The sequence below is a fragment of the Trachypithecus francoisi genome, unplaced genomic scaffold (assembly GCF_009764315.1).
Source record: "Trachypithecus francoisi isolate TF-2019V2 unplaced genomic scaffold, Tfra_2.0 Lachesis_group17, whole genome shotgun sequence".
NCBI classification, from domain to species: Eukaryota; Metazoa; Chordata; class Mammalia; order Primates; family Cercopithecidae; genus Trachypithecus; species Trachypithecus francoisi.
In genome coordinates this window covers 62,970,231-62,989,172 of record NW_022681462.1, presented here as the reverse complement: position 1 = coordinate 62,989,172, position 18,942 = coordinate 62,970,231, and the positions used below count along the sequence as shown (strand labels likewise).

The 18,942-nt window shown below is 45.2% G+C and overlaps 1 protein-coding gene across 1 annotated transcript; it reads left to right on the top strand.

Annotated features, from left to right (window-relative positions):
• Positions 1 to 326: 326 nt before the first annotated feature.
• LOC117062852 (translation machinery-associated protein 7-like) lies at positions 327 to 664 on the top strand. The gene has a single exon (XM_033176738.1). The coding sequence runs from the start codon at positions 327 to 329 to the stop codon at positions 522 to 524; it is 198 nt and encodes a 65-aa protein (XP_033032629.1). The 3' UTR covers positions 525 to 664.
• Positions 665 to 18,942: the final 18,278 nt, after the last annotated feature.

Here is an 18,942-nt window from a genome sequence, read left to right as displayed (position 1 = left end):
CTCATGCCTGTAATCCCAGCACTCTGGGAGGTCGAGGCAGGTGGATTGCCTGAGTTCAGGAGTTCGAGACCACCCTGGACAACATGGTGAAACCCTGTCTCTACTAAAATACAAAAAATTAGCCGGACATGGTGACACTCACCTGTAATCCCAGCTACTTGGGAGGCTAAGGCAGGAGAATCCCTTGAGGCCAGGATGCAGAGGTTGCAGTGAGTCAAGATCATGCCACTGCATTGCAGCCTGGGTGACAGAGTGAGCCATCTCAAAAAAAAAAAAAACAGGCGCCGTTTCCGGTGGCAGGGTCTGGGGAAGGGGCGGCAGGTGCCATGTCCAGCCTCCACGAAGGTGGCAAGAAGAAGCCACTGAAACAGCCTAAGAAGCAGCCCAAGGAGATGGACGAGGAAGATAAGGCTTTCAAGCAGAAACAAAAAGAGGAGCAGAAGAAACTCAAGGAGCTAAAAGCGAAGGCCGCAGGGAAGGGGCCCTTGGCCACAGGTGGAATTAAGAAATCTGACAAAAAGTAAGCTGTTCCTTGTACCTGAGGAGATGGTGACCCTTTATTTCATCCTTATTTAAACATCTATATTCCCTGCCATAACATCTTTTGTCACCTAAAGCTGGAATTAAGTGTTGTCTTGGAGCTGTTGTACACTTAAGAATAACTTTTGTTAAAAAAATAAATAAATAAAACAAAAAAAAAACACCTTAGCAAAGGATTAGCTGTCTGCCTGCCCCCAACCTCTCCCAAATACACCCCAACAAGCACCCACTTTTTGTGGGTCTCTAAACCTTCAAAAGGCTACTCAGCCAGTGGATGTCTAAGAGCCCTTCCAAAGTGATGAATCAATGGTCAAAAGGTGATGGGAAACCACTGCTTTGGCTGGGTCTGAGCAAACCCTGGCTAGAGGTCTCCCAGGCCTGGTGGGCTGAGAGGACGAGCCTAACCCCTAGGGAAAAGTCCCTTCCCTGATCAACTCAGTGCGAGATGTTGACCTTGTTTGAATCCTGAATTGAAACACTATCTGCCAAAGTTCATTTCTAAGCCAACTGAGGAAATTTGAACATTGCCTCAATATTGGTGGGATTGAGAAACTACTGTCAATTTTTTAAAGTAATGAACTATGGTTGTGTTTTTAAAGGAGACTTTAAATATTCTGAAATACTTATACCTAAATATTTGAGAATTAATTTAGTATAATCCAATGCTGTCTTGTTGCAGGGGGTTGTGTGTTAAAATTATTGGCTATAAATTCTTATACTTTTAGTATGTGTTTAAAATTGTCAGTAATAAAATTCCTCACTTAATAGTCCTTGCTCTCTCTATAGGTAACAGTATCTTAGACTTGCTTATCATGTACGGTTTACATTGACATCAAATTACCCTCGTGATCCCTGGAATACTCCAGTTGGGCAGTTAGGAAGTTTTTACTGATGAGGAAACAGAAAGACAAAGGCAGCCGGGCGCGGTGGCTCAAGCCTGTAATCCCAGCACTTTGGGAGGCTGAGACGGGCGGATCACGAGGTCAGGAGATCGAGACCCTCCTGGCTAACACGGTGAAACCCCGTCTCTACTAAAAATACAAAAAACTAGCTGGGCGCGGTGGCGGGCGCCTGTAGTCCCAGCTACTTGGGAGGCTGAGGCGGGAGAATGGCGGGAACCCGGGAGGCGGAGCTTGCAGTGAGCCGAGATTGTGCCACTGCACTCCAGCCTGGGCGACACAGCGAGACTCCGTCTCAAAAAAAAAAAAAAAAAAAAAGACAAAGGCACACAAAGGGCCTGACTTGGAGAGCTTGGAGAGAGGTTCTCCCTCCTCTCTCAGGAGTTGAGGTGGCAGGAAATACCTCCATGGCTTACAAAATATTTTACCTTTCTGAGTGCTCAATAATAAGTACTTCTGGCACCGCTTTGTTTCTTTCTTTTTTTTTTTTTTTGAGACGGAGTCTGGCTCTGTCGCCCGGGCTGGAGTGCAGTGGCCGGATCTCAGCTCACTGCAAGCTCCGCGTCCCGGGTTCACGCCATTCTCCTGCCTCAGCCTCCGGAGTAGCTGGGACTACAGGCGCCCGCCACCTCGCCCGGCTAGTTGTTTTTTTTTTTTTTTTTGTATTTTTAGTAGAGACGGGGTTTCACCGTGTTAGCCAGGATGGTCTCGATCTCCTGACCTCGTGATCCACCCGTCTCGGCCTCCCAAAGTGCTGGGATTACAGGCTTGAGCCACCGCGCCCGGCCTGTTTCTTTATTCAACATATAGCTGTTGAGCATCTGCTGTTGGTCACACTTTCCAGGGTGGCAGAGATACGATACCAGACATTTTTCCTACTTCCAGTTCTTCAGATATTTTTCTAAAATCAGATGGGATATTTTGCCCCAAATCTGAAGACCCTTTAACTAGAAACTCCCTAGAGAGATAGAAACCACAGCCCTAGCCCCAACCCATACCCAAGAGCCTTAGCTCATTCCTAGATATCAAATCACAGGGCAGGCCCCCTTGATTCTGACTCCTGGAATTCCTGTCCTTCCCTCTGGGGAGAGACCCAGCAGGGCAGGGAGGAACCTATGCTTGGGACAAGAACATCTTCCCCATGACCTTCACTGGAGGCCCCAAAGCAGAACGTGAGCACCCCCTAGGTCTGCTGCTGTCTTCCATGTGGCAGTACCCCACCGCCCGAGGGCAACAAGCACTCTAGGACCTGGCCCCTAGGCACCTGACAGGCGGCCACCCCGCCACTGCAACCCTGGGTTGCTGGAGGATTTCTTACCTCAGCTAGGTTGCTCCTCCTCCATCCCGTAAACACAGGCCTCTCCAGCTGTCTCTCTTCCTTGGACAGCCTCCTGTCAGCCAGGCATTTTGTGGTTCCTCCTCAGCACTCAACACTGTGCCACCCTCCTTCTCCTCCCCATGGGACTGAAACAGCCATGGCTGACGTCTCCAGGGAGCATGTCATGAAGAGACCCCATGATGGGTGGTGCTTAGATAGCCATTGTTCCTACTCTGGCTTCCTCAGCCTGCTTTCCTCCAGCACCGCATACTGTTCCCTTCCCTTCCCTCTGTCTTCCTCGGTCAGTACCTCCCTTCTGTCCCTCAGACTGGCCAATGACTTCACTGCCCTGTCGCCTCAGGGCTCACTCTGGAAGACCCTCTCATAGCTGAGGGGGCTGGCCTCCGAGTCCTCCACAAGTGGCAGGCTCTGGCCCTCTTCCTGCCATGTACCAGCTTGTTAGCTTGTCCTTTGTCTCTTCCTTCAACTTAGCTTGAGCCAGCTCACTAAGTAGGGACAGTCACATCCAATTCAAGGCCTTTCCACTGTTCATGTTTCTTTTCCTGGAACCAGGGTTTTAAATTTGAGGTGGATTTGTTGGGCATTTGCTATATACTAGGAAATGTGCTAAATACTTTTGTACATTATTTCGTGTAATCTGCCAAACAATGAGGTTTTTAAATTAAATTTCCTCCAAGACATCCGAAGATACTATTATCTTAGGCTTAGAGAGGGTAAGGAGCTTGCAGAACCAAGGTTTAAACCCAGGCAGTTGATCTCCAGAGAGGGCCTGAAGGCTGAGTAAAGTGAGTAGCAATTACATCATAAATAGAACCACCCATGGACATAAGGAGATCCAAACTCTACTCTCACCTCTACCATGAAACAGATGTGGGCAAATCATTTAATCATTCTGAGCGTCACTTTTTTTCATCTTCAAAATGTGCATTGGAGAAGCAGGGATAACAGATATTCCCTCGTGGGATGCAGTGTAACACAATGATTAAGCATGTGGATTCCAGTGCTAGGTTGTCTGGGTTCAAATGGTAGTTCTCCTGTTCATGAATTATGTGACCAAATTGCCTTGTGTCTCAGTTTCCTCATCTGTGAAATGGGTATGGTAACAGTACCTATGGCATAGCATGGTGAGAACTAATTGGTGCATATCCAGTAGAGCAGTGCCCAGCATACAGCCACCATTAACATCATTATTATTATAACGAATGGTCTCTTCCATTAAAATTCTATGATTTTAGGATGCATTCGAAGTTTTCTTTTTTTTTTTTTTTGAGATGGAGTCCTGCTGTGTCACCCAGGCTGGAGTGCAGTGGTGTGATCTCAGCTCACTGCAACCACCTCCTCCCGGGTTCTAGCAATTCTCCTGCTTCAGTCTCCCGAGTAGCTGGGATTATGGATGCCTGCCACCACGCCCAGCTAATTTTTGTATTTTTAGTAGGGATGGGGTTTCACTGTGTTGGCCAGGCTGGTCTCAAACTCCTGACCTCAGGTGATCCACCCACCTCGACCTCCCGAAGTGCTGGGATGACAAGCATAAGCCACTGCACCCGGCCTGCATTCGAACTTTTAGCACATTGTTAATGTAGCCAGAGTTTTCAGGTTTAGAAATCAGGAGTTAAAGGCTTTTGTCTTTAATAATAAGAAAAATCCTCCCACTTACACAGTAAGTCACTCCCTTCAAAACACATGCACATATAATCTTACATTAGGACCTCATAATTCTGGTAAGTCAGCAATAAAGCTGTACATTTGTGCAGCTCTTCACAGTGACTGATGCATGTGAACCACTTCCATTCACTTTGGCCCCACCCCACACTATGAGGCAGGCAGGATAGGCAATGTGCCCACTCAGGAACGAGGAAGCCTTCAGTCAGATGTAGTAGGTGACTTGCTCGAGGTCCCACATTAATGGGCAGCTGAACCAGCCTTGATGCTGAAAAATCCTAATTTCCAGTCTAGAGATCCCTCCAGAAAGAAATATCCGGGTGTTCTGCAAGGTACTTTGCGCTTGTCTGTTGGGTCCCCATAGACCTGAACCAGAACGTGGGTAGGAATTCATCCGTGGCAAAAAGAGCTCCTCTCCTGTAACCACGGATTTAACCAGTCTTTATCTAGCATGGAATCCCCTTTTCTACAGATTGTAGGTACCTAGGGTCACTGTTACATCACAAAGGGTGGAAAAAAAGTGGAAAAGGCCCTGGGCTCAGAGACACCCCTGTTCTCATCCCTGCGCTGGCACTTGATAAGCTTTGTGGCCTTGGGCAAATCATGAGAGCTGTCTAAACTCTCTGAGAAATGTGGACGGGCACAACCACTTTGTCGGGAAGCTGAAAGAATTAGCAATGACACACAGTAGGCATCAAGGAGGCGTTCAATAAATGGTAGTTTAAAAACAACAACAAAACTCCTTTCTCCAAAAGGCCGGTATGGCTGACAGACCAGCATGTGTCCTCACTTCTGCCCTTGGAGATGCTGGCGCACAGAAAGGCAGCAGGCAACGCAGACAGGTGACTTTCAGTCCTGAAACATATATTCTCACCTTGGGTACCTGCTGTTTTTAATGACTAATTTTTTTCCCCTGATACAGCCATCATTTGGCAAATACCAGGGCTAGTTATTAATTTAAAAACATCTTCAGCTTGTGCTTACAGAAACTGCCATTTCCCCCCTCGGGAATGAGTTTTTCGTTATGTTTTTAAAATTAGCTGGCGCTTGAATTTCATTTTCCATCCAAGTTTCCCTGTTATCTGTAAGGTCACAGAAACACGTAGGCCGCGGACAGTCCAATCCCAGATATTAGGCTCCCGGAATTAAAAGCTGAAATAAGTAAATAAAGAGAGAACGCCCAGGGATTTTTCAGAGCAGAAAGCCGGTCCCCAGCGTGACGCGGAAGCCAGGTTCCCATCTCAAGTGGCTCTTCCCTTACATTTGGAGGTGAAGGCTGAGGAAGAGGAGGCGACAGAAAAGGAAAAAGTCCTGTGCCCTATATCGCCAAGATCTGTTTCTTCTCCGCTCAGCAACGTGAAAGAATCAGAATGCATTCTGGACGAAGAAGGAAAAAAAAAAAAAACCCACAAGCGCTGATTGTCCCTTTAAGCCATTTCAATCACAGGCTCGCAGTTAAAATAATGCTCACCTACTGCGCTTCCAACTGGGCCATCTACCTTTTCCGCCGGGTCAGGCCCAGTCAAGCCTGAGGAGGCGGCCGCGGCCCTCGTGAGCCCCGCTCTAGGCCCGGCTACACCTGTTTATCACCAAGTCGCTTCATTTCCCTTCCCCTCCTCCCTGCTTGAAAAGGAGCATTAATTAAACCGGTAAACAAGCCGGCTCCCATTCTAAATCAGAGCTGCAGGCAAAGGAGAGATAACTTAGGCTCCGGAGAAGAGGGATTTTCAGTTAATTTATGGAATCCACCGTCACTCTCTCTCCGAGCAGCCAGCTCCCCGCTTAACGGGGAAATTGAAGCAGACAGCCTTTGTCTAAACACTTCTTTTGCCCAGAATATCTTAATTTTTCTATTTGAATGTTTAATAAGGTTTGGGGTACTGCAGCTTCCCTTTAATTGTGACGGTGCGGCCGCTTGGGCGTGATCCCTTGGCTGGAGCTGCAGGGGGCCCGTCCTCCTGGGGCGCGGAGGGAAGGACCAGCGTTTCCAAGACCGGCTCTGGCCGCCGGAGCGAGAGCGAGGCCAACGTCTGGGGGCAGTTAGGGGGACCCTGTAGTCGGGGCGGCCCAGAAACGCTTTGCCCACAGCCACCGCCCTTTCCTTTGTAAGTTTCCCCAAAGCCGTCGGTGCGACCCGGCGCCGACTCTCCTCCTCTTCCCCTGCGAGCGCCCGCGCCGCCCGGGCCCAGTCCTGGGACATCCCTCGGGGCCCAAGGGCTGGGCCACCGCCCGTCTCCGGCTACTGCTGCGAGGACGGGCGCTGCTTAATTTCTCCTCTAAGGGGGCTGTGTGTGCGTCTCCTTCCCAACTGATGTCTGGAATTTCAGTGTAAGGGGGACTCCCACTGAAATTGTAGTTTTCCTAAGATTACAGACAGTCCAAGAAAAACAGCTCGGTACGTCTTTGTCATTTCCTCTGTAAACCTTCAGGAAACAACACAGGAACGTCTTACACAGACTTCAAGTCAGCCTGCTTTTCTGGGTGGCGTATCCAGTAATCATGTTGACAAATTAATGGTAGAGAATTAGTTGTACATTAAAGATTTAAATTATATTATGCAGCACATTGTCATAAAGTGATATAAAACAATAGGAAAATAAATGTAAATGAATTCAAGTTACTGACATGTAAAACGCCAGACTGACATCTGTACACTTAGCGACTCGCTCAGCCGCGGTGGCGGGGCCCGCGCGGTCCCTCCGCAGACTCGCGGGCCGGGGCCGGGGGAGGCCCTGCTGCGGCGCCGCGGCGTACCAAGGGTTAAGCGGCGCGGCTCGCAGCCCTCCTGGCTCCCCTCCCCTGCGTGCTGATTTTCAGGCCCACCGAGCCGCCCGAGAAAGTTTTCAATTCGACGAGGCTGCAGCGTCTCAGGGGCTGAGCTCCTTAGAAAGCTTCGGGGGCCCCCGAGGGCCGCCTTGCGGGGAGGGGGCGGTTGCCCCGTCCGGGACCCGCTAATTACAGGGATTCGGTTTCCCCGCTCTGAAGGAATGCATTACCTGCAGCAAAGGAGGCGCGGCCTCTCAGGAAGGCCCCGAGAGGAAGCTGAATGCCCCAGTGCATTCCAGCCCCATCCCTAGGTTTATACCCGCAACCTCAGCCCATGCTGAGAGACTAATCGCTGGGCCATTGTCAGGGCTGTTGTCCAATCAGCCCCTGAATAGCAAAACTTCACAATGCCGAGTATGAATTAGAGGGGAACAAATGTGGATGCAGACTTTTTTTGCAACAATACCTAACTGAGCCTTTCAGACAGGACAACGGATGCACAAAAGCTCGACGGAAATTGGAGTAACTTTTGGAGGCCCTTGTAGCTGCCGTCAATAAGCGTCAGCCCCATAATGGCGGCTGGGCCTCTGCCACCAATTCCGCCCCCCCAACACACACTTTTGTGTGTGTGTGTGTGTGTGTGTGTGTGTGTGTGATGGATCAATTGTTCATGGGGTGGGGGGAAGTGTCATAAAAATTGGGCATTTTTGTTGTCCTTGTTTTGGAAACGGTGGCTCTCTGTTGAACGCAGCCAAAGGGATTGTCTGTTCTGACGTGGATTGTAGATTTGGTCATTATCTAGCCCACATAAAGTACTGACAATGTCCCCTCCCTCCGTCTGCCCACCCCCAAAAGAACAGAATAGCTTCTTGAGCTATACAAATGTCAGGTCTCTGTTTTAAAATTTAGCTTTGTTTACCCAACAGAATGGAATTCATTACTGTGTAAAAGTGGCTCCATTTTCTGATCTTTTTATTCAAAATGTTGAGAGTATCAAAAAGCTCATTTGAAGGTCACAGGTTTATGTATCTATTCTCTTAAGTGTTTTAGAAATTCATAGGGAGGACACAAAAGGTGGAAAATGTGAAAACATACTGTTCATTGTTTATCCTAACCTTGCCATGGTTATTAGATAAATGAGTGTAGGGGAAAAAATGGCATTAAAAGCCATTGTGAACTGGGAATTTTTTTTCCCCTGAAGACTGTTAATTTTAGCCCTTGATCTGTAAAGGTCAATTTCTAATTCTTTTTACTGTGCAGTTTATATAACTTCTGCATTTCAAGTCTATAAAAAGCTTTTGCAGACTTTTCATAATGTAAGTAGCAATTTATTTCATTACGGTCTGAATTTTTTATGTAATTCCTATGGACATTCTGATGAAATTGTCAGGCTTAAAAGCTGTAGTGCTTTTCATTTGGGGATATGTGGACTTTTTTTTTTTTTTTTTTGCTCCGATCCATTCTTGCTGGATAATTTAAAATTAGTAAGATTAATCAGTTCAGTGATTTAAAAGACCACACTTTGGTTGGAACAAGGTCTGAGGCAAAATCATTTTTTTATTAGTAAATGACTTAAAAGGTCTTTTCAGCTAGTTATCTGAAGCTGATATTTAACTGTTACTTATTCCACTAATTTCTATCTTTTGTTAAAAGAACTTTCCAGCCTAAATCTCCTCGCTCTGTCCCATGCTAATTGCAGCTTACATTATATAAATGGCTTTGTAAAGAAAACTATAACTCCAAACCTTGAAAGTTGCGTGTTTCTATTTGCTCAAACTTGATGCACTTGTTTGAAGAGGGTCATTGCAGGGAGAGCTGTGTAGCCTGTAAGAATGTCCTGGATAACAAGCTTAAACAGAACCTTTTGTTGTGCCTAGTATTCTCAGGACTCCAAAATGAGGCCTTCTTTTTCTAACTGCGGGCTGAAGTGGTTCATTACTGCTGTTTCCTCCGCCAGGCCAGGGCTCAGCCATTCCCACTACTGAAGGTCTGTAACTTCCTTAAAAAGGAAGAAGGAAAACATGGCCCAGAAAGGTCTTGTTAGCACTTCCTATGTGAAATTAGCAGCTTTCTAAAAGGTACAACTCCAATTACCTCACATTGTGGAGGCGAGCACAAACTCAACAATATGCACAGCCTAGCAAGTGACATTCTGTCTTTCTAGAGTTACTTCCCTAATTAGGAATGAAGAAGCTCTATTCTGCTGAGTGCATCTATTTACAGTGGCCACAATGCTTTAACTTGAGCATCCTTCTCAAAGACCAGTGTTAAAAAACACAAGTGCTCTTTTCGCCGAGCAGGCTATGGTGAGGCGACACATTCCTAACGGTTACGCCCTCAGGGAAAAAAAAAAAAAAAAAGTGTAGCTGCTTTGGCAGGATTGTTAACACTTCAGGATTCATTTTCCACAATAACGCCCCTGCCCAGAGAGCTCTGGGAATTACAGTGGACAATGGGGAGGCATTCTTAGGAGGGTCTAATGATGGAATAAAAAGAAAAATATTTATTGCTTTTGACAGTTCCACAAGGGGCAAAAATCCTTGTCGTGGCTAAAGTTTCCCTAGCTGTTGGAGGAAGGCGGCTCACTGGGACTCAAACAGTTCCACTTCCTTTGTTAGGAGGCTGAGTACCAGGGCCAAGCTGGGAAATTAAAGATTAAGTTCATTAAGGTAAGATAATTGTGCGGAGGCATTGTTGTTGATACAGGTGGAGTGATGGGGGCTGGGGTAGGAAGCCCATTTACATGTAGGGACAACCCATTAAACAGGCTTAACAGACGTGCGAGGCAAATATGTTTATTATTTGCCTGATGGCTGACCTATGCTTTCACTGTTGCATTAGTCAACGGGCCCCCCCCAAAGGAGGGCCAGGACTCCCTGCCGGGAACCAGGTGGAAGAGAAGGCAAAACAGTCCAGCGAGCAAAGATACAGTCCTGTGGGCCCTTGGGGAAGACTGGCCTTTCTTCTCCCTCCAACACCCTGTTCCCCTGCCACCGGAGAGGACCAACGCCCCTCTAGCTAAGGAGAGGAGACAGTGCTCTCCCACCTGAGGGGTGTCTTTAAATCTTTCTGACAGGAAACAGTTGTGCAGAAGCGCCCACTGGATGCCCTTAAAGAAGACCTCACGCTCTCTTTTCTCCCTCTGATAGGAGGGAGATACCCTGATTTTCCATCAGGGAGCTTGTCAAACGCTTTCTTCCCCAGTGTTACTGACCTCAGAATCTGACTTCGGGAATCTGGGCTGCCTATCTTCCATTTCATTCTTCTAGGAAAAATAAACCAAACATCATTCCCCCTCCCTGCCCTATCTGTCCCACGTGCACAGATCCATCCTGCTTTGTTATTGAAAACTGGAGTTTGGCTTTGTTGGGAAAAGCTCCACCGTGCCCCCTTCCCAACTTGGAGACCTATAAATACTGAGAACTTTAGTAAAACAAACTCACAAAAAAAATTATGGGCTGGACGGTGGAATTTTGGGGAGCATGGGGGTCCGTCCTTGCGATCTGTCCCAAGGGAGGGAGAAGGTGGAGAGAGAGGTGCCCAGATTGTGCCCAAGTGGCTGAGAATGTGCCCGGTGCAGTGTTCAAGAAAATTATTTCTTCACAAGCACTCTTACTTTTGCTGTGTCTTGGGCAAGAGGAGAAAGATCCGCATTTACTTTTGGTGGGGTCACTAGTTCATCATCTCTGGTGCCTCCACTTATTTTTTCTGTTTCTGGTGAGGAACTGAGAAACACAGTCAAGGGTTGGAGATGTCTTTGATAACAGATATCCCGAAAGAAATACACATGTTTATTTGCGTGATACGGTCACCTATTACACAAAAACTCACCTGCTGTCCTCTCTTTCCCCTCCTTCCCCTCCTCCAGGCCCCCTGTGAGGAAAATAAACAGTGGCATAATGATTTTGGTAAATAGAATTCTTTTTAAAGCCATCTGATCATGGGGAGACATTCTGAGAAGACCCTAGGATTTAGTTAGTGCTGTGTTAAAAAAAAAAAAAAAAAAGACTTAATTTCAGAGAGGTTTTAAAAAAATATATGTAGATACAATCACATAGTGAGAAGACTTTCAGGAGTTAAGAATAAACATATTTTCATTCATTCAGATTCTATGATCTCTCTCTACTTGTTGCTGCTGTTATTTTCTCTGAACGGAAAGATTGTTGATTTCCTTGAGCCCACCAGGCATCCATATTGTAGAGTGATGCGGAGAATCCTTTGGTTATTTTCATAGATTATATCAGAGAAGTTTTTGAATGAAACATTTGCAGTAGTATGTATCTGTGGCTTTGAGTAGAACTTGAAGTAATTCTCAAGCAAGCAAGCAACATTTACCAATGTTTTTCTCCTCTTGTGTTGATATCAGGAGTTCTTTTTATTTATTTCTATAAAGCGTCCTTTGTCCTTGAGAATGTTGAATAGACTTCTTACAAAAGTTATCAGAGACCAGTCTGATAAATCAGACGAGAAATTAGGAACATCTGAGTTATTTTCTAAGATGGGTTAATGAAGAGATGAGGATTTGCATTTTCTTTTAAAGACCTAAGGAGGGAGGCAGGCTCCTCGGCTGTCACATTGTGATTTATCAGAAAGCAGAAAGGAAAATTTCATACAGACCAGATTCCAGGCTGCAGGTTACTCGGAATGTATTAACTTTTTGAGAACAAGTGTGTAATCACTGGCCTTTAATGACTAAAAATAAAGCTTGAAAACCTTGTACAATGTCCTCAGAATGTTTGTGTGCAAGGAAACATTTATCTCCATAAACAGCCCTTTAACAGAAAAGAAAACCTGTTTTGCCAATAATCGGAAATGAAAAGATTGCTCTCTAAACTGGAAGAAACAACATTTATATTTTCAACTCTACTGAATTGAGATTGTTAAGAGGCTTTTTCTTTACTGCATTAAAAAAAAATCTGTCATCACATTGTCATAAAAGGAGGGAAGTCTCGTTTTGGAAATTATTTACAAGTTGGACGTCCTCAGAAATACCACCTTGAATCTGGAACTGTGATTAAAGTTAGTGAAAGGATGGGAGTGGAGGAACCGCACGCCTGTCTCCTGGCACTTGGAACATTTCTCGGATGGGGAAGAAACCCGGAGACTTCTTTCTCTTCCTTCCCTTTACAATATGATGGAGACGTGGCAGGGGCACAAACTGGAACAGCCAGGGAGGGGTCTGCAAAGCCCTGTAAACACCTCTCACTAAGCCATGAGTGCTTTACATATTTCAGGCTATTATTTGCATCACAATTTCTGGAAATTCTGTTGTAACTTTTAAATTGTATCTATTAAATACTGGTTTTCGTTTTTAAATTAAAAACTTCCTACTTTATGTTTTTTTAAATTTTTAAATAAAAAACATAAAAATGTTTATGGGCTCTTTTGTACTTTACAGTGGATATGAAAAAATGAAAATATACCTTGTTGAATTTAATGAAAGGTTGCTATTTGCTAGTCTGTGCAGTTCTTTTAAAAATGGAGGTGAAATTTACAGAACATCAAATTAAACATTTCAAAGTGTACAATTCAGTGTTATTTAGTACATTCACAATGTTGTATCTGTAGTTTAGTTATAATTTTAGTTACAGAATCACCAACAAGTATTTGTAGAATTGTTATTAAATATTAATATTCATTCAACAAACATTTATTGAGCAAATTGTTACAAGAGTGCCACTAGGCTAAGCCCTGTGGGGGTTATAAAAATGAAAAAGGACTATCATATCCTTAATAATTTTTTTTTAAATCTATGAGAGGTTGTACTAAAGGCATCAACAACTTTAGTCTGGGAATATTTATTGAATTTGTTAATAAATATTATTCAGCCCCACAGAGTCTTATCATTCTAAAACATCACAATATTGCTAAATATTTCTCAGCAACAGTAGCCAATATAATTAAACTACCTACAAAGGGTTGAGAATATTTACTGTACTATATTTCTCAGAGTGATTTTATTTTGTCTGATACATTCCAGAGTTTTCAAAACTTATAATATGTAAGTTGGACTTGGTTCAGTATGTTTGCTTTGATGGGCATTGACTTTGTTTGGGTAGGTCTATTATTCAAAGTGAAATTTTCTGTGTAGTTTTTTTGTCAAATTCCAGCTTATATGGCTGGAAGAGGGTAGCGGGAGGCTCCAAAAGGATATAAGTCACTTAACTTTGCTGGAAAAGCCATGCATGTTTCTCCAGGGACTCTAAGGCAAATGGTTCAGCACACTAGAAGGATAGTAATATAGGTAATGAACCCAAGAATGTGTTTAGTCACAACTAGTTTTTAAAGACTGAAATTGTTTAATGTTAAAAAAAAATACTGTATCTGTTCAAGCATTTATGTTTTCCTTGAAAGTATCTGTCCTTCAAGTCGAATCTGAATTTTGATGATGATGATGATGATAGTGGTAGGGGTGCTGGTCCTGAGGTAAGGGAGTTGGCTGGCACAAAGGAAACGTGACAAAGACCTCATCTCATTCAGGCTAGTTGATACAACTCTGTGTGATCGGTTAGTGAAGGATCTTCTTTGGCCTCTAATATAGGAAGAAAATAACAAATGGACAAATATTAATTGAGTCGTCTTTCAGGAAAAACCGTGCGTAGCTTCATTTGGGGGAATAAGCACAGTAGTGAAAAGAGCTTGGTTTTGGGGACTCCAATCCTAGTTCTGCCACTTTCTAGTTGGGTACTTTTTGGCAAATTACTTATCTGCTCTCAGCCTCGATTTCTTCATCTGGAGGGACAGTAATGGCTGCTTTGCATGGTCCCCTATGAGGATCAGCGGTAGTATGATGCTAAGTACATCCTCCGTTCTCAATAAATCAGTAATTGCTGAAACAAATACACACAGCAGGTTTTGCTTGCCATGCCTTTCAACCACAGAACAAAGTAGGACATTCCACCAAGACAAAGTACCCTTTGGTGTGAGTTTTGCAAATCATAAAACATCAAATTAATTTCTCATAGTGTATATGACTATGAATGGAGGCACGGAGCCTTCAGAATTAGTATTTTGAATGGGAATGTTAGAATCTGTACCTCTGTTGAATACCATCTCTTGCTGCCACTGAAAGCTTACAAATACCACCTGAAAAATTACATCAATTTGCCATCAGACTGGAACCATCAATTTATACCTGAAATGTGTCAAAATGTTGGGTATTTCTATAATGATAAAAATGATTGGAATTGCCATGTTTAATTAAAATGTTAATCCACTGTCATCTTAAATGATCTCTATTTACAGAGAATTTTCTGTTTGATGTTAAGATGTTTTATTATTAAACGGAAACCTTGCTGTTTAGCCAATGCCTGACACTAACTTAAGGCAGAGGTGACCCTTTCATCAGGAGAGTGTCTCTTATAGGTTGGAGGAGGAGTGACTGCTGCGTGGGAGCCGGAAAGACCACCCTGGCTCTCAAATCCTCCCCAGCCTGCTCCCTTATGTTCAAAATCTTTTAACAATAGAGTTGACTGAAATGCAAATATTTTTGGAAAAAGGGACACCAAAGTTTGAATTTGCAAAAGGATGTAAGGTGCCCAATACCAACCCCTATTCTGGGAATGAGGTTGAGAGGTTTGAGGGTTACAAAATTGGAAGAAGTCTATCTGCAGAATTTATAATTGGCTGAAATGGACCTGAATCAGAGGAAAACTAGATTTCCTCTGTGTGTGTTGGTGGGTAGGTGTGTGAGTGAGGAGCAAAGGGCACTGAAACTTTGCCTTTGGTTTTTTTTTTTTTTTTGAGACGGAGTTTCGCTCTTGTTGCTCAGGCTCGAGTGCAGTGCTGTGACACTGCCTCACCGCAACCTTCGCCTCCCAGGTTCAAGCGATTCTCCTGCCTCAGCCACGTGAGTAGCTGGGATAACAGGCATGCACCACCATGCCCAGCTAATTTTGTATTTTTTTTTTGTAGAGATGTTGTTTCTCCATGTTGGTCAGGCTGGTCTTGAACTCCCAACCTCAGGTGATCCACCCGCCTTGGCCTCCCAAAGTGCTGGGATTACAGGTGTGAGCAACCGCACCCAGCTGAAACTTTGCCCTTGAGGAAGTGATACTATCTCTGCTTTCTGGCCCAGGGGATGGCTGGGCACAGGAGCAGTCTCCCTTGAAGTGATCCAGAAAGAGATGTGGGAAGAGATTTGGAATAATTACAAGGGTCCCTGCTTGGTGTGACCGTCATCTTAGATTGGATGCAGTCCATTCTGCCTCGGTTACTCTGTCCAAGGACCCTTCCCTTGTGACTCTTCCAGAACTTGGAGGATGTCTCCACTACACTGCACCTTCCCTCCCTCTCCTGTTGGCCACACTCCCTACCACCTTGGTTGAAGCAGCGCCCCCTCCCGCCCCCAGGTGGGCTGCTCTTCTGACTCTACTGGATTCACTTCCTCCTGTGATTTGCACTTCCCCTCCCAGCCCATTGCTTCTTGGGGTGGTGGCTCCATGATGGGACACTCTCCACCCACTTCCCACTCAAGCCCCATGTTACTCTGTGCAGCGTCCGCACTTTCTTCCTGGCCTGCAGGACAGCTCCACAGCAGGTGGCCATGCAGCCACTCAGCCTCAGGCCCACACGTCCCTTGCTCCCTTGCGTCTCCTGCGGAGCTACTGTGCCTGTGAGGCTCCTGGAGCCCTGCCCTTCCTGCTCTTAGCCTATTCTGCTTAAAGTTCTTCCTCCATCTCTCCCAGCCAAATCCTACTCAAGTCACACCTCCTCCGTGATGCCTTATTTGACCTTTCCAGCCTTCTCTGGATAACAATCATTTTTCCGAAATTGCGGTAAAAATACATAACACAAAATTTACCATTCAGAAACCCTGTACCCATTAAACACTTACATCCCCTCCCCCAAGCCCCTAGTCCCCTCTAATCTGCTCTCTGTCTCTATAAATTTGCCTATTCTAGGGATCTTATATAAGTGGAATCAAAATATTTGTCCTTTTGTGTCTAGCATATTCTTTTTTTAAAACAAATTGAGACAGGGTCTCACTCTATTGCACAGACTGGAGTATAGTGGTGTGCTAATGGCTCACTGCAGCCTCGACCTTCCAGGCTCAAGTGATCCTCCCATCTCAGCCTCCTGAGTGGCTGAGACTGCAGGCTCACACCATCCTGCCCAGCTAATTTTTAAATATTTTGTAGCGATGGGGCCTCACTATGTTGCCTGGGCTCGTCTCGAACTCCTGGGCTCAAGCATTCCTTCCACCTTGGCCTACCTGAGTGCTGGAATTACAGGTGTAAGCCACCACATCTGGCCATGTATTTCACTTAGTATAATGTCTTCAAGGTTTATCATGTAGCGTATGTCAGAGTTTCATTCTTTTTTAAGGCTGAATAGTATTCCTTTGTATATATGTACTACCTATTGTATATTCATTCATATGTGCTGGACATTTGGGTTGTTCCCACCTTTTGGCTGTTGTGAGTAATGCTACTATTAACATTGGTACACAAATTTGAATCCCTGTTTTCTCTTCTTTTGGGTATATACCTAGGAGTGGAATTGCTCCATCATATGGTAATTCGATATTTAACTTTTTGAGGAGCTTCCAAACAATAATCATTTTGAGAGTGAACGATAGTTCACATTCACATGGCACCTTATGGTTTACCAAGTGCTGGCTGGTCCATTGGCTTCTCAGAACAAGCCTGTTTGACAAGTACTGTCATTAACATCACCTTTACTCAGGTGAAGAAAGTGAGGCTCAGAGAGGTTCAGTGACTTGATCAGAGTCACAAAACACATTGATGGGGACTTTTCCTCAAAGTAAAATCATGTGACTGTGCTGCCATAAGCTTTCCAAGGCTGCATGCTACCGTATAGTGTTCCCTCATTGCTTTATCCCAATGCTAGAGTGACCCGTTAGTCACCATGATTATGAACGTGTCTTGACTCCCTTGCCAGGCTGTCAACCTCAAGGACAGGGGCTGTGTGTCATGATTATTTGTCTCTCCCATACTGTGCAAGGGCTGATACATAATGGGCTCCCAATAAATGTCAGTTGAATGAATAAGTGAATGAGTGGGTTCTTGATGGAGAGGGAGGCGAAAAGAGGGAGGAATGCCCCCAGAAGGCTTCATGGCACCTTTCTGTTCCACCCCAGACACAGAGGTGGAACTGCTCTCTGCACCCGCAGTGACCTCCACCACCAGTGGGAAGGTTGTCAGAGAGAATACAGGGCTCCCCGTTAAACTTGAATTTCAGATAACCGATGAATAATTTTCTTTAGTATAATATATGCTTATATAAAAAATGTATTCATTGTTTACCTGAAATTCAACTTTAACTGGGCATCCTGTATTTTTATTTGCTATACTGGCAGCCCTAATCACTAGGTACTGATTACTTACTGTCACATCACCAAAATCCTTAGAACTGCTGAGGAGGAATAGGAAACTGGCTTTCTAAAACTGAGTTGCTAACTACTTTTTAATTTACAAAATGCAAATGGTGGGGGGGGCGGGTATTTTCTCCTAAATGGAAAGTAATTCTACACCTGCAGTGATTTAATTCCCATTTGAAATGGCAGTTTCTGCTGCCTCCCAGATAGCTCTGCTCTGGTGGCAAAATAGTGTCTGCCATGCTTTGGCTAATTCTGGCACCCAAGCCATTCACTCTGGGGAGGTACCTGCCTATGGCTATTTGGGACATTCCCTGAAGGCTGGCACACAGGGATCCCGCTCCACTCACTACTATTCTGATGTGTAGAATTTATTACACTCCAATTTCTGCCAGATCTTTTGGGCTTGTCTGTTCTATAATCCAGAACTTCCTGACCAAGACTTAATTAGAAACCTGACTCGGTTTCCCCATAAGCCTGTTTCAAATTGTGGCACTGGCTGGAGACGCCGCCTAATGTCCCTGAGGGTCCTCTCAAGTTCACCTGAGACCCTTGGGATCAGTTCTTCTCACCGGATGTGTCTCAGACATCTGGGAAGGAAGGAAGTGAAGGGATCCAGGTGAGGTGCACAGTCACTGTTGCTTTGACCAGGTTGGTGTCTTTGGGGGCTGGGGATCTAAGGGGCTGAGACTCAGGGTGATGGCAGAAAGGGTTGTCAGGATGACCCAAGGGAGGAAATGAGACTCTTGGATTGGTGTTTACTCAGGGAGTATCCTCCTAAGTAGTGAATGATCATTCTTCCCTGCTGCTTTTCTAACTCGTCCAATTTAATATTGCCAGGAGGCAATTACTATGCATCTGTTGATTTGGGGACTTTATGTTTTAAACATTAGCTTGTCAGACTTAGAAGCAGCTGGGCTAGTGACAAGTCACACATTTGGGGTGGGGGAGTGGTGGAAAGAAGGTCGCGGTGGCTCACCCAGGGCCTTGTGAACAGCAGCCAGGTGAAGGGAGTGGCCAAGAGCATGGATCCAGCAGACACTGCAGCTGCTCTGCAACTCAAAGGCACTTTCAGAAGTCTGGGGTTCCACCCTGAGAGTGGTGGGGTGGGGACAGGGCAGAGAGGTCACACAACCTGGGGATGTCCCTGTTATTGAATATCCAAGCTTGATGTCTTGATCTTAGGAAGTTCCTGGGCTAAGGGATTGAGCTAAGGGATTGAGCTTCCAGGGCCTCAGTTTCCTTTGTGCCCCGAGTGTAGAGGACAGTCTTCCATTGTCATCTGGCCAGGGTGAGGGGCATGGCAGGGACTGCAAGAGGCTCTGGCATTTTGCATATTTAGCAAGACAGGTATCATCCAAAGTAGAGTTGGAGCAGGTCCAAAGTGAACAAGGTGG